The 15,347-nt window shown below is 45.9% G+C and overlaps 1 protein-coding gene across 1 annotated transcript in view; it reads right to left on the bottom strand.

Moving 5' to 3' along the window:
* Window positions 1-15,347, bottom strand: part of Rcor1 (REST corepressor 1) — an 86,069-nt gene that overhangs the window by 19,913 nt on the left and 50,809 nt on the right. Inside the window, exons 4-6 of the mRNA XM_042696879.1 lie at window positions 11,477-11,529; window positions 3,764-3,925; window positions 2,337-2,455 (exon numbers count right to left, since the gene is read on the bottom strand). Coding sequence (XP_042552813.1) covers window positions 2,337-2,455; window positions 3,764-3,925; window positions 11,477-11,529 — 334 coding nt within the window. The remainder of the gene's footprint in view (window positions 1-2,336; window positions 2,456-3,763; window positions 3,926-11,476; window positions 11,530-15,347) is intronic.

Below are 15,347 nucleotides of genomic sequence, written 5' to 3'. Positions count from 1 at the left end.
CACACACCTTCCCTTACTAGGCGTAGGGAGCTTCTCTTCACTCTGATGATCCAGGGTGGGTGCGGCTCAGTGGTAGAACATAGGTCTAGCATGTGCAAGGCCCTACGTTTAATCCCCAGCGTGGGGGAGGAAGGGGAGATGACAAAGGGAACAACAGAGGAAAGGAGAGGAGACGGAAAGGGGCCAGAGAGAGTGGAGACAGAAAGAGAGGAGAGGGCAGAGGGGGAGAGAGAGAACTCAAAACTAACAGCAAGAACAAAACTAAATAAATGTATTATTATTTTTTTTTTTTTTGCTGGTCCCAGGGCTTGAAGCCAAGGCCTGGGTGCTGTCCCTGAACGTCCTTTTTTGTTCAAGACTAGCCCTCCACAACTTGAGCCACAGCTCTTCTTCTAGCTTTATCTGTGATTAATTGGAGATAAAAGGTTCGTGGGCTTTCCTGCCTTGGCTGCCTCTGAACTGAGATCCTCAGATCTCAGCCTCCTAAGTAGCTAGGATTACATACGTAAGCCACAAGCAACTGGCAAAACTAAATAAATGTCTTTTTAAGAAATTAAACAAGGGGGCTGGGAAGGTGGCTCAGTGGTAGAGTGCTTGCCTTGCATGCCTGAGGCCCTGGGTTCGATTCCTCTGCACCACATAAGCAAAAAGAAAAAAGCTGGAAGTGGCGCTGTGGCTCAAGTGGTAGAGCGCTAGCCTTGAGCTGAAGAACTGAGGGACAGCGCCCAGGCCCAGAGTTCAGGCCCCACGACCGGACCCCCCCCCCCCACCCCAAAAAAGAAAGAAATTAAAGAAGGGTCTGGGAAGGTGGCTCAGTGGTAGAGTGCTTGCCTTGCATGCATGAAGCCCTGGGTTCGATTCCTCAGCACCACATAAACAGAAAAGGCTGGAAATGGTGGTAGCTTGAATGGTAGAGTGCTAGCCTTGAGCTGAAGAGCTGAGGGACAGCACCCAGGCCAAGAGTTCAGACCCCACGACTGAGACAGACAGACAGACACACACACACACACACACACACACACACACACACACACACACTATACACAAATTAGCTCACATCTATAACCTTAGCTATTCAGGAAGCTGAGACCTGAGGATCATAGTTCAAAGCCAGTCCAGGCAGGAAAGTGTGAGACTCTCAATTCCAATTAACCACTAAAAGCCTGATGTAGAGATGTGGCTCAAGTGGTAAAGTGCCAGTCTTGAGCAAAAATGGTAAACCTGAGAGGCCGGGAAGGTGGCTCAGTGGTAGAGCACTTGCCTAGCATACATGAAGCCCTGGGTTTGATTCTTCAGCACCACATAAACAGAAAAAGCCAGAAGTGGTGGTGGCTCAAGTGGTAGAACGCAGGGACAGTACTCAGGCCCAGAATTCAGGCTCCACGACCAACAACAACAACAAAAGAAGCAAAGGGTGAGTGGGAGGCCCAACAAACAAAACAAAAACCCACACACAAAACTTGCACAAACAAGACAGATATGTAGATGGGTCAACAAAGGGAAGAAGGAAATCTAAAATCAATTATTATTATTATTATTTTTTTTTTTTGGGTCCGGTCGTGGGGCCTAAACTCTGGGCCTGGGCGCTGTCCCTCAGCTCTTCATCTCAAGGCTAGTGCTTTACCACTTGAGCCACAGCACCATTTCTAGCTTTTTTCTTTTTGCTTATGTGGTTCTTAGGAATCGAACCCAGGGCCTCATGCATGCAAGGCAAGCGCTCTACCACTGAGCCACCTTCTCAGCCCCTTTCTAGTGGTTTATTAGAGATAAGAGTCTCACAGAAGCCAGGTGTCAGTGGCTCACCTTGTAATCCTAGCTACTTAGGAGGCTGAGATCTGAGGATCTCTGTTCAAAGCCAGCCAGGGCAGGAAAGTCCGTGAGACTCTTATCTCCAATAAACCATTAGAAAACCGGAAGTGGCGCTGTGGCTCAAGTGGTAGAGTGCTAGCCCTGAGCTGAAGAGCTGAGGGACAGCGCCCAGGCCCAGAGTTCAGGCCCCACGAATGGACCCCCACAAATAAAGTCTTACAGACTTTCCTGGCCAGGCTGGCTTTGAACCTCAATCCTCAGATCTCAGCGTCCCAAGCAGCTAAGTTTACAGCCGTGGGCCACTGGTGCACGCCTGGCTATGTGTTTTTATGAAAAGGAGTGAAAGCTTTCATCTGTGCTTTAGTTGACGCATTCAAATCCAGTGGCTTCAGCTGCAGGGCATGAGCGCTCTGCTTCCCAGCGCTGCGCGAATGTTTGACAGGAGAAGAAATGCCGTGTAAGTCGTGCTGTCAGGAAGGTGTAGCTTCCTCCTGTGTGCTTCGCCTGACACCCCAGTTGGCGCTCACCTCTCTTCCCGCTCCCGCTTTTGTTTCCGGGCATGTCGGTCCATCACGCTGGTTTTAGTTCTTGTCTTCTTCCACGAGTAGTAAAATTTCACCAAACTCGCTATAGATTTATCAGGAAGCTAAATGTACAAACATGAGTTGGCTTAGGTTTGACACTCATCTTTACCAGTCAAATCCAATTAGATGTATTTAATAAGGGTTACTCTCACTTATGCAGAAATGTCTTAATTCACATCCTTTCTTTTCTGATAAGGAAAAACATTGACAAAATGAATTCTCTATACAGACAATAACACAGGTTACTCAAGAGTGCAATGCCAAATAAAGAATTGTGAAATCAGGTTGTAATTTTTTTTCACGTAATCCATGTCCTTAACGTACCTTTTGGTGCAATTTTTAAAAATTCATTTTAACATTAATGCAACCGTCAGTAAGATTTAAGTTGGAATTTACCCAAATAGCTTTTTTCCCCTCAGATGTGGTACTTAAACTCTGGGCCTGGGCACGGTCCCTGAGCTCTTCAGCTCAAGCAAGCGCTCTCTTTCTCTACCACTGGAACCACAAAGCCACTTCCGGTTTTCTGGTGGTTAATTGGAGATGAGTCTCAGGAAGCTGGGCACTGGTGGCTCTGTCATCCTAGCTACTCAAGAGGCTGAGATCTGGGGATCGAGGTCAAAGCCAGCCCGGGCAGAAAAGTCTTATTTCCAATAAACCACTCAGAAGTGCTGCCTTGAGCTGAAGAGCTGAGGGACAGTACCCAGGCTCAGAGTTCAAGCCCCACAACTGACCAAAAAATAATAAGTCTCACAGACTTTCCTGCCCAGGCTGGCTTTGAACCGCAATCCTTAGATCTCCGCCTTTTGAGTAGCTACAATTACTAGAGTGAGCCACTGGCGCCTGGCTTCATATAGCTTTTTTTCTTTTTGGTTCCAGTACTGGAGCCTGAACTCAGTCCTTCATGCCTTTGAGAGGTTTTTCTGCTCTAGGCTGGGACTCTACCACTTCAGCCACAACTCTACTTCCTACTTCCTGCTCTTTGCGTTAACTGGAGAAAAGAGTCTTGAGGTTATCTGCCAGAAATGGTTCTGAACCTGCATACCTAAGTATCTGGTATTATGGGTGAGAACCAACACCACCTAGCCAAACAGTTTTCCACTGCCTTGCTGGCAGGGGCATGGGTAGACTCATCAAGCAGAACTGGGGGAGGGGCGGTGACAACAGGTGTCAAGCCAGAAGCAGGAAGTGCTCACTCCAGTGGAAGAAGGGCTCACTGTAGCTGGAAGTTTCCCAGCCATAGAGCAGCACTAGCAAGCCATTCTTCCCCTAAAGCCATCTTTATAAATGAAAACTTTTGAGATTGAGGTTGTCTTTCACACAAGCTTCAAAGTAGAGACTAACACAAAAACAACACAAAGCGCACCACTTACCATTTGTTGGATTCTGTGGAAAGTTTTCCCATGAAAACTAAAGGCTTGCTCAAATAATACTTTATCTTCCACAGTCCACTCATCTGGGAAGGGGGTAAAGTTGGGCAAATCAGCCAATGATTTTTCAATATTATGCTTATGCCAAAAGAGCATCCCAAGAGCCTAGAAAAATTATATCAGTGAAATATATTAGATCAGCCAAGAAACTGATGGAAGAAGAGAATGTGTGACTTTCCATCCAGGTAAGTGAGTATCTGGCTACTGTACTGCTAAGCGGGACACTGACATCTTCCTCCCTCTTCGGTTTGTTCATTACTGGCAGTGCTGGCAGGGGTTGAACTTAGGCTTTCACACTTGCTAGTGTCAGTCTTGGGGTTTGAACTCAGGCCCTGGGCACTGTCCTCCAGCTTTTTTGTGAAAGGCTAGTGCTTTACCACTTGAGCCACAACTCTACTTCCAGCTTTTTTTTTTTTTTTTTTTTGCTGACTAATTCGGTCTGGCTTCAAACCATGAATCAGAATCTCAGCCTCCTGAGCCCCAGGTCACAGGCATTCTTAGTGCCCTTTACTTCAGGTTTTAGATAGGTCTCCTGCTTGGGGCCAGGACTAGCCTTGGTGTGCAATCTTCCTATCTCTATTGCCCCCCACCTAGCTAGAATTACAGGGACCTACTACATGCCTGGATTGTGTGTTGAAATAGGTGGCTCAGTGGTAGAGCACTTGCCTTGCATGCATGAGCCCCTGGGTTCGATTCCTCAGCACCACATAAGCAGAAAAAAAAGCCGGAAGTGGTGGTATGGTTCAAGTGGTGGTATGGTTCAAGTGGTAGCGTGCTAGCCGTGAGCTGAAGAGCTGAGGGACAGTGCCCAGGCCCAGAGTTCAGGCCTCAGGACCAGACACAAAAAAAAAAAGAAATAGGTTCTCAGCCAGGCCTGGGTTCAAACTTTGATTCTTTTAATATCTGCCGCTGCAGCAGCTAAAATTACAGATGTGCCCCATCATCCAGTCTTTTATTGTAATAAAATCGTAAGACACAAGTATCATCTCAACCACTTTAGTGTACTGCATACATTTAGCATTAGGTAGGCTCAGAGCATCCGTCCAGTTTTCATTTCGTTTTGATGTTCTGGAGACAGAATCTCACTATGGTGCTTCACTGGAGCTTAACTCCTGATCCTCTGGCAGACTGGAACTGCAGGCAGGTGCTACCGCAGCCTAGGTCCTCTGTGACTGGCTTATCAAGGTCCATCCATATTGCTTCCTCACTCCCTTTTTTTTCAGTGCTGGCCCAGGGCTTCATCTTGGGGCCTGGGTGCTGTGTTTTAGCTTTTTCACTCAAGGCTAGTGCTCTACAAGTTGCGCCACAGGTCCACTTCTGGTTTTTTGTGTTCTTTTTTTTTTTGTAGTTAATTGTTGAGACAGTCTCAGGGTCTCTCCTGGCCAGGCTGGCTTCAAACCACGATACTCAGATCTCAGCCTCTTTAGTAGCTAACACAGGTGTGAGCCACCAGCATCCAGCACCCTCTTTTAAGGGTGAACAAATTACCATGGTAAGTATAGACTGTAGTTTGCTTATTTGTTTGCTTGTTCCATACTTGGGCTGCTTCCTTGTTTTGGTTACTATAAACACAGATGTACAAATGGTTCTTTGAGAACCCGCTTTTGTTTGTTTGGCTATGTATCTAGAAGTAGAGCTGAATCCTATGGTAATACTGCTTTTAATTTCTTAAAGCACGGCACCTGCTCTCTTTAGCAGTCCTGCCATTTTACATTCCCACTCACAGCCAATGTCCCTGTCGTCTCTTGTAACTTGTTCTGATTTAAAGTCTATTTTGAGCTTAGTGTGGTTATACACACCTGTGATCCTGGCACTTGGGAGGTAAAGCAGGAGGTCTAGGAAGTCTGGGCTACAAAGTAAGGCAACCGAGGTCTCAACAAAACAAAACAAAAAACCCCCAAACCCTAAACAACAACAAAAAGTGTAAAGCAAAGTCTATTTTATAAGCTTAAAGTACTCCTGCCACTTACCTATTTCTTATTTATAGGCCTTAAAGATTCAACTTCTATATTGCCAACTTCTGTGTTCAGCTGGTTACCGGTTATGAATGCTTACGTTTATTTCTCATGTCCTTCTGCGTATGTGTTCTGCACGTGTTCTTGTTTCCCTCCTTCCCACCTCCCTGGGGTTTGTAGGGTCTCATGCTTCCTAAGCTGGCCTAAACAATGGTCTTCCTACCTCCAATTCCCAAGTAGCTGGCATTGAAATGTACCACCAGGTGTACGTGTATGCGTGCAAACGTGTGCCAGTCCTGGAGATCAAACTCAGAGCCTGGGCACTGTCGTGACCTTTTATGCTCAAGGCTACTGTTCACCCACTTGAGCCCCAGCTTCACTTCTGGAATTTTACTGGTTAACTGGAAGGTAAGAGTTTCATGGACATTCCTACTGAGCTGACTTCAAACCTTGATCCTGTGAGCTCAGCCACTTCAGTAGCTAGGATTATAACCATGAGCCACTGGTGCCCAGCTCTACTAGGCTCCTTTGTTGAGATATTAACTTTTAAAACTCTCTTTTGCTCAGGCTAGCCTCAACCAGATCCTATTTTCACTTACTGTCATACTCTGCTGTGTGGCTGTTTTTTCTTGTGGTTACCTCCATGGTTACAATTAAGATCTTAAACGATATTCTAATTTGAATTTATACCAGAGTACTTCCAATAAGGTGCAAAAATGTGGCTCTTTAAATATCTCTGTCCCATCCCTTTCAGCTGCTGACATCACAAAATTATATCTTTCTATACTGTACACCAATAATTTTTTTTTGCATGTACTGGTCTTTTAAACTATATGGGAAAAGTGTAGCATCTAATCACTAAGGTAATAATGTTAACGTTCAGACTATTTTTTCTACTATATTAGTTTCTTGAAGCACACAGAAAATCAAGAGTACACTTACAAACCATTGCTTAGTAATACTAGCTTTCACAACTACTCGTGTATTTTAAAATCTTTATTCTCCTGTAGGATACCTTGCTTGTTCTTGAATGGGAATGAACTCCCTCCCGGGGTGTGTGTGTGTGTGTTTTGTGCTCAAGGCTAGTTTCATCGTGTGTGTGTGTGTGTGTGTGTGTGTGTGTGTGTTTTGTGCTCAAGGCTAGCCATGGCTCCACTTCTGACATTTTGGTAGTTAACTGCTTGGGCTGGCTTTGAACCTCAATCCTCTGATATCAGGCTCTTAAATAGCTAGGATTACAGGCATGAGCCACTAGCACCTAGCTCATCTTCACTTTTGATGAACAACTGTCTATGCAGGCTTTCCTGTCTCTGTGTGGTGCTAGGGTTGGAATCTGGGACCTGGCACATGCCAGGCAAGTGCTCTAATACTGAACTACAAGAGCACACATACAGTTCTTGGTTGATGGTTTTTCCCACTTAGCATTGTGAATTCATCAGACGACGCAAACATTTCTGATGGGAAATACGATAATCCTACTGATGATCTCTTCAGTGTGAAAAATGGTCTCCCTCTTAAAGTCTCCTATCCCCACCTCTGCCCCCAGTATGTAATTTGAACTCAGGGCTTTGTGCTTGTTAGGCAAGCAAGTACCACTTGAGCCATGCCTCCTGCTATTTTCACTTTAGTTATATTTCTAGGTAGGTTCTTGCTTTTTGCCTGGACTGGCCAGGGACCTTGAGTCTCCTACTTAACCCCCCCCCCCCCATATAGCTACAATGACTGGCTTATTTGTTCAGATGTAATCTCATTTATTTATTTATTTATTTGGTAGGGGTGGGGAGGAGACTGTGGGTCAGTCATGGGGCTTGAATTCTGGGCCTGGGCGCTGTCCCGCAGCTTTTCAGCTCAAGCAAGTGCTCTACCACTTGAGTCACAGCACCACTTCTGGTTTTCCGGTAGTTTGTTGGAGATATGAGTTTCATGGCTTTTTGTGCCCGGGCTGGCTTTGAAGCATGATCCTCAGATCTCAGCCTCCTGAGTAGCTAGGATTACAGGCGTGGGCACTTGGCTCATTTTCTTTTTTATATCTACCAATTTTGTATCATGATCTTCACGATTTCTGCCTCCTGAGTAGCTAGGATTACACGTGTGAGCCACACACCCAGCCCATCATTGGCTTTTGGAAGCTTTATTCTGTGTCTTATGTAGGCATGGTTCACCTTAGTTGAAGTTTGTTGAGCTCTGATGTTCATACTCATGATTTTGATCAGCTTTGAGAAGCTATGGGCCATTATTTCTTCAAAACTTCTCCATCCTGAAGTTTTCTCCCTCTGAAATTCCCAGTGCTCTTGATTCTTCTCATTGATGACATCCTACAAGCCTCTTGGGTTCTATGAACTTTTTTTTTTTTTTTTTAATTTCTGCAGAGCTGAAGACCGAACTCAGGGCCTTGCATTAGGCAAGTGCTCTTGCATGGAGCGGAGCTAAACCCGACCCTTTTTCATCTGTTTTTATTTTGGCAGTACTGGGGTTTAAATTCAGGTGCTATACCGCTTGAATCACAACCTAGCCTTTCTTGTGCTGAGACAGGATCATGCTTCATACCCCGGCCAGCTTAGACTGCAATGCTCTTCCTTTTTTTGCTTTTTTTTTTTTTTGGTCGGTCATGGGGCTTGAACTCTGGGCCTGGGCACTGTCCCTCAGCTCTTCAGCTCAAGGCGAGCGCTCTACCGCTTGAGCCACAGCACCACTTCTGGTTTTCTGGTGGTTTATTGGAGATAAGAGACTCACAGGCTTTCCTGCCCAGGCTGGCTCTGAACCGAGATCCTCAGATCTCAGCCTCATGAGTAGCTAGGATGACAGGCATGAGCCACTGGCTCCCAGCTGCAATGCTCTTATTTGTGCTTTTCTCAATAGGCTGACAGTCATGTAGCATGGAAGATATCCAGACATTTGTTGAGATGGGCGTCTCATGAATGTCTACTCCAGACTGCCTTCAACCTGCAATGTTCAACCTCATCCTTCCAAGTAACTCAGACTGTAAGCTTGAGCCACAGCATCAGGCAGTTCACCCAGTTGTCCCCTCCTTCCCTTCTTCTTGCTCTTCATGTTCAGTAACATGTACTCTGATGGGGGAAACTCAGCAGACTTCCCGCCTGGCATGTGGGGGTCCTGCATTCCATCCTCTGCACCATAGATTACAAAGAAATTGTCCTATGCTCAAATGCACTGATTCTTTCTTTCGTCTGCTCAAAACCACTCAACTCTCAGATGAACTTTCCTTACATGTATTGTCATTTGTAGCTCCAGAATTTTTTCAAATTTCAAGTCAGGTTTTCTTTTTAGTCTCTCCATTTTCTCCGGCACACCACTTTGTTGCCGTCCTCCACGTGGTCTTTGGGTCAGGGGCCATGTCAGTGGTCTTTGAGGCAGGTCTGGCTGGGGTGTGGACTAAACGGAGGGTTTGCCCGGACCGGCATGCACACAGCGCTGGCCTCAGTCCTCAGCAATGCCCAAGAAGTCAAATAAAATAAACATCTTCAGGAAACAGGTTTTTGTCAGAGACAGATTCTGTTGGTTTGTTTTCCTGTCAATGGGCTATTCTTTCCTGTTTCTTTCTAGCTTTGTGCGGTGTGTGGATGTCTGAAGTTAAAAATGCAATTACCATGGTAAGTCAGATGTTCGCTGCTCTCCATAGTGTGTTATTCTTTTGTGATTATTTTTCTTTTTTTTCATAATTGCAATCTGTCTCTGCACCAGGGATCTGGTCTGATGTATGAGTTTGGATTTTTCTAAGCCTACTTCTTTCTCTAGCTATGTACATCAACTTTCTAATTTTCCCTCATATGTAGTTGCTTTTGAATGCCCTAATCTGTACTGGCTGCCTCTCAAGAGGAGGAAAAAAGGAGAAAAATGAAGGGAGCAGCAGAGGGCCTGGGCCTTGGCCCTTCCGTTCACCATTAAGTCACCGTATCTGAAAGGAGAGGCGCTCAAGGACCAGGAAGAGCACCGGCGATGACTAAGTCTCGGCCTGCGCTGCGATGAGAAGCAGACATCTGCCAGCAGAGCACAGATGCTGAGCATCTGGAGGGCAGGCATTTTGCCCGCTGGGTCCTGCAAGCTATGTATAAACTATTCCAGAAACACACATATAGCTTCCTGTCATAGGGAGGGCTGTGTCAGATCGTTCCATCAGTGCAGTTCAAGTTTAGATGGGGAGACAGATGCTTGTGCTACCCGGCCAGTCTCAGAAGCCTCCTCCTGGTCACATGACTTTCCGCACACTGACTCTTTTATCTCATGAGTCCTGTGAAGTGCATTCCATTATCTTTATGTCTCAACTCAGAAGACCCTGAGGCTCTGAGACACTACAGCTTTAACCAATGCATATGCAGAGCAGGCAGTCTACAAAAACAGTTGTTTTGTTTTGTTTTACAAAGAAACCTCTCACGAGTACTGTCGGATTTTTCAGTTCAGAAAGAAAAGAAATACAAGTAGGTGAGGAATGAATTAGAAACAAGATAATCCAGCAATACTTTCATATACAAATTTCCTATGTCCAATTTTTTTTTTTTTTTGGGTCCAGTCGTGGGGCCTGAACTCTGGGCCTAGGCGCTGTCCCTCAGCTCTTCAGCTCAAGGCTAGCGCTCTACCACTTGAGCCACAGCGCCACTTCCGGCTTTTTTTTTTTCTGCTTATGTGGTGCTGAGGAATCGAACCCAGGGCCTCATGCATGCAAGACAAGCGCTCTACCACTGAGCCACCTTCCCAGTCCCCCATGTCCAAATTTTAAAGTAAAAACCATCTTGCTAAATATGAAAATAATCAAGACTAGCATCCTTAAGAACAGATATACTGCTGGGCACTGGTGGCTCACGCCTGTCATCCTATCTACTCAGGAAGCTGAGCATCGTGGTTCAAAGCCAGCCTGGGCAGGAAAGTCTATGAGACTCTTATCTCCAGTAAACCATTCAGAAAACTGGAAATGGTGTTGTGGCTCAAGTGGTAGAGTGCTCGCCTTGAGCTGAGGAGTGCAGGGACAGCGTCTAGGCCCAGAGTTCAAGACCCATGACCAACGAGAGGGGGAGGGGAGAGGGGAGAGGGGGAGAGAGAGAGAGAAAATAGAATAGAAATATTTAGCAATCAGGTTAATATTTAAGCATTTTAGGCCATAAAAATTAATGTTTTTTTTCTGAACCAGTTTATGAGTATACTTTGGAAAAAGAAAGCCATTTTCTCTTTTGAGTAACTGTTGTTTTATGACTTGTTACTGATTCAAATTGAATATTAAAACATTATTCAACAGGCATGGTGATGGATGCTTGCAATCCCAGCACTTTTAGGAGGCTGAGGCAGGAGGACCTCATGTTTGAGACCAACTCAGTGAGCTCTGGGCCAGCCTGGACCACACAGCAAGACCCTTTCTCAGATAGATGAAAAAAAAAAAAAAAAAGAGTATGATACAAAATCAGAAAAAAAATCCCACAACCCAAAGAATGATCCACAAATCACATACTCGAGAAGAGCTTCGTGCTGCAGACGGGCGCCTCACTGCTCGCACAGGGCCACTGCCCTGGCGGTTGGAGACCTGCAGAAAGAACGTCTGCCTTCCAAAGCCAAGATCCACTCAACGGACACCCCAGCAAGGAGAAAGACAACCAAGGTCTATAACACCGCCAAAAGCCCATGAAGAGACACGGTGCTCAATAAACAGAGGAAACCATGTGGCCCCATTGAACAACAGAGAACATGCCAATACCTGCTCCATGTTGTACCCGTGCTTCTCTTTGGCAATGGCGATGTACTCATCCACTGAAAAACAGGAGGAAACCAGTGAACAGCCTGAGGAGAGCACAATCCCCATCCACGGACACGTCGCTTAGGGCTGCCACATCCCGGGGGAAATACAGGACACCTGGGGAATCGTGGGGTGCACAGAGCCCACAGGCGCGCCCGGGCACACCCCATTACTGATGGCCAGATGAGTGCTCTTGGTTCTAACTTATATTTTCTTCCTTTTCACTTTTTGGTGGTACTAGAGTTGACTCAGAGCCTTACGCAAGGCATGAGCTAGCTGTAGTTATTTTTCAGATAGGGCCAGCAGGGTCTCTGCTTTTTTTTTTTTTTTCCAGTTGGTCGTGGGGCTTGACCTTGCACTCTTCAGCTCAAGGAGAGTGCTCTACCATTTGAGCCACAGTGCCACTTCTGGTTTTCTAGTGGTTTATTGAAGATAAGAGTCTCATGGACTTTCCTGCCCGGGCTGGCTTTGAACCAGGGTCCTCAGATCTCAGCTTCCTGAGTAGCTAGGATTACAGGCGTGAGCCACCGGCGCCAGCTGGGTCTCTGCTTTTTACCTAGTCTGGTTGTGAGCTGTGAGCCTCCCCAGCTCTATATCCTGAGTAGCCAGGCTAACTTCCACTTTCTAAAACAAGTATTACTTTGGTTGGTTGAAAATTACATTTTGTAGTAAAAAGAAATATGAGCCGGTGTGGTGTTGCCCACCTTCAATTGCTGGATCGGGGAGGCTGAGACAGAAGCCCCCCCCCCCCCCCAAGAAATCAGCATCCTTTAAAGGGTTTTCTTGTCTTTTCAGGCATGCCAGATAGCAATGAACTACTGTCAAGAGCACCATCCATGGCTGACTTTGCTTTATAAATTCTAAAAACAGCATAAACCCAGAAAGTAAAATGGCAAAGAATTTCATGGAATAAACAACAAAATCTCCTCCAGCCCATATGTCCTCTTACTCCCAAATCTCACTGTCCAGGCAGAGGCACGACATGGAAAGAGAGGCCTGGTGTGTTTGCCTTGACCGTGGTTACCCCGAGAGAGAACATCTCAATCCCAGCACACTAATCCTACTGTATGCCACACATGCATTCCCCCGATTATCATAGAAATGACACAACCAAGTTTAAAAATCAATAGTGAAAAAGAATTCAAGCTCTTTTATTAGTATGTATTCTAATACTCAGAGGAAGAAAATTGTATTGACAAAAGAGAGTTGACTTAATTCAAACAGCAATCAATATGTAACTCAGTATTAATTGAGACTAAGGCACTAATTTTCTTTTTCTTTTTCTTTTTTTTTCCGGTCGTGGGGCTTGAACTCTGGGCCTGGGAGCTATCCCTCAGCTCTTCAGCTCAAGGCAAGCACTCTACCACTTGAGTCACAGTGCCACTTCCAGTTTTCTAGTGGTTTACTGGAGATAAGAGTCTCTTGGAGGGGGCTGGGAAGGTGGCTCAGTGGTAGAGCGCTTGCCTTGCATGCGTGAGGCCCTGGGTTTGATTCCTCAGCACCATGTAAGCAAAAAGAAAAAAACCGGAAGTGGCGCTATGGCTCAGGTAGTAGAGCGCTAGCCTTGCGCTGAAGAGCTGAGGGACAGCGCCCAGGCCCAGAGTTCAGGCCCCACAACCGGACCCAAAAAAAAAAAAAAAAAATTCTCTTGGACTTTCCTGCCCGGGCTGGCTTTGAACCGTGATCTCAGATCTCAGCCTCCTGAGTAGTTACGATTATAGGCGTGAGCCACCGGTGCCCGGCTAATTTTCTTTTATTAGTTTACATTAGTTGTACAATGAGACGAGGCACTCAACTTATATTTTTTCAAAATTTGAAATATTTACAAATTTCCTAGTTTCTTCACTCACAGAATACAGTAAAATTCCAACTGATTTATCACTAATAACAAATTGAAAGGTTTTATTCTGCCACCAAGGTTGAAACTGGTGGTTGGGGCTTAGAGCCAGGTATTACAAGACTATCTCTAGCTTTTTCCCTCATGAAAGGGTGGCTATGCTAGCCATTTGTTCTCTAGGCAAATCAAAGTCTGAAGAGTGTCTGGATCACCTGTCCTCCTGAGGCCGGTGCCAGCTGCTCCTGCTCCAAGAGTCCATCCTTTTGCATCAGTAACAGGCTCACGACTCATGCCTGGCCCAATGCCTTCAGAATGAGCTAAAAACTCACAAGAGAAGCACATGCACTTTGAGTGCTACTCCACTTCCCTCTGATGCCACACCACCGTATGGCAAAACCAAGGCACTTTTACTAAGATTGCCTTTCAAAGGACACTACTGTGAGATGTGCTATGAGACCACCCTGAAGACACAGACCTAAAGAACCAACAGCACCACTACTACCAGCTACAAAGGAGCTGCATAGGGGGCTCGGAGGGTGGCTCAGTGGTAAAGCACTTGTCTTGCATGCATGAGGCCCTGGGTTCGATCCCTCAGCACCACATAAGCAGGAAAAAAAAAAAAAAAGCTGGGCTGGGAGCTGGTGGCTCACGCCTGTAATCCTAGCTACTCAAGAGGCTGAGATCTGAGGATCGTGGTTCAAAGCTAGCCCAGGCAGGAAAGACCGTGAGACTCCTATCTCCAATAAACCACCAGAAAACCGGAAGTGGCACTGTAGCTCAAGTGGTAGCCCATCTTGATCTGAAGAGCTGAGGGACAGCGCCCAGGCCCAGAGTTCAAGCTCCACGACTGACAAAAAAAAAAAAAAAAAAGCTGTAAGTGGCGCTGTGGCTCAAGTGGTAGAGCGCTAGCCTTGAGCTGAAGAGCTGAGGGACAGTGCCCAGGTCCAGAGTTCAGGCCTACGACCGGACCCAAAAACAAAAACAAAAACAAAGGAGTCACCTAGTGTGCCTACGGAGCTCTGGAGACTAGGAAGAAATAAGGTCGTGCGTGGAAAGCCTTGTAACCTGTGAAATGACGCCATCTAATACGCACTAGCAAACACTTTTTAGCCATTCATCATCCTGAATTTCTGACAAAGCTTACACAAACAATTGCTAAGTGGCTGCTGGCAGCACTTTGATATATTCAATGCCAGTGTTTTCTTTTAGGTTGTCTGTCTAGCAAGGCAGCAAGGTCAAGTGTGTTTCCAAAAGGTCAAGATCCAATCTGGACTGTTTATTACTGAGTTCATGTGGCAGGGCAGAAACCACAGAAAGCATCTTTTATTTCCTTTAGGAACTTCCCTGACCTTCCCAGGGCTAAATAAAAATTACAGAGCACCAATCTGTACTGTACTAATCTGTACTGAGTCCCAAAAGACCAGGCTAGAAATGAAAATGGAGCCCTACAGCTAACAGTCCATGTCACTCAGCCAAGACTAAGCTGTTTATCTGCCCTTCCAACTCATCAGGATTAGACAACAGCCTGATGTCCCAAATAGGCCAGGTTCAACTGGCATAATAAAGGTCTTTCTGCTTTAGCCTTTACACAAAAGTAAACTGAGATAACTGGAAGTGACCTGGTCAGCATCTGTCTACTGTCTAGTCCTCAACCCTTACACTAATTAAGTAACCAGTTTACTTTTTGTTCTTTTGTTAATGCTTCCTCCTCCCCATGATCTTTTCAGTTTACATATAATAAATAAAGCCAATCAAGACCTTTATACTGCTGTGACTATTTTATAAGCCTGGGAAGGCGCCACCACAAGCAAAGCCTGGCCATCGCCTCAGGAGAAACCTCAGGCACCTCCCGGCCTCTTCTCAGCACGGGCCTTTTCCTGGCCGCGGGCGGCTCACGCCTGTCATCCTAGCTGCTCAGGAGGCTGAGCTATGGAAGACTCCGGTTTTGAAAATAGTCTGGGCAGAAAATTTTTGAGATTCCATCCTTAATTAAAC

Source organism: Dipodomys spectabilis, unplaced genomic scaffold (genome assembly GCF_019054845.1).
Source record: "Dipodomys spectabilis isolate Male_0828 unplaced genomic scaffold, ASM1905484v1 ptg000212l, whole genome shotgun sequence".
Classification (NCBI taxonomy): Eukaryota; Metazoa; Chordata; class Mammalia; order Rodentia; family Heteromyidae; genus Dipodomys; species Dipodomys spectabilis.
The sequence above is the reverse complement of the archived record's forward strand: the minus strand, read 5'-3'. Positions and strand labels throughout refer to the sequence as shown.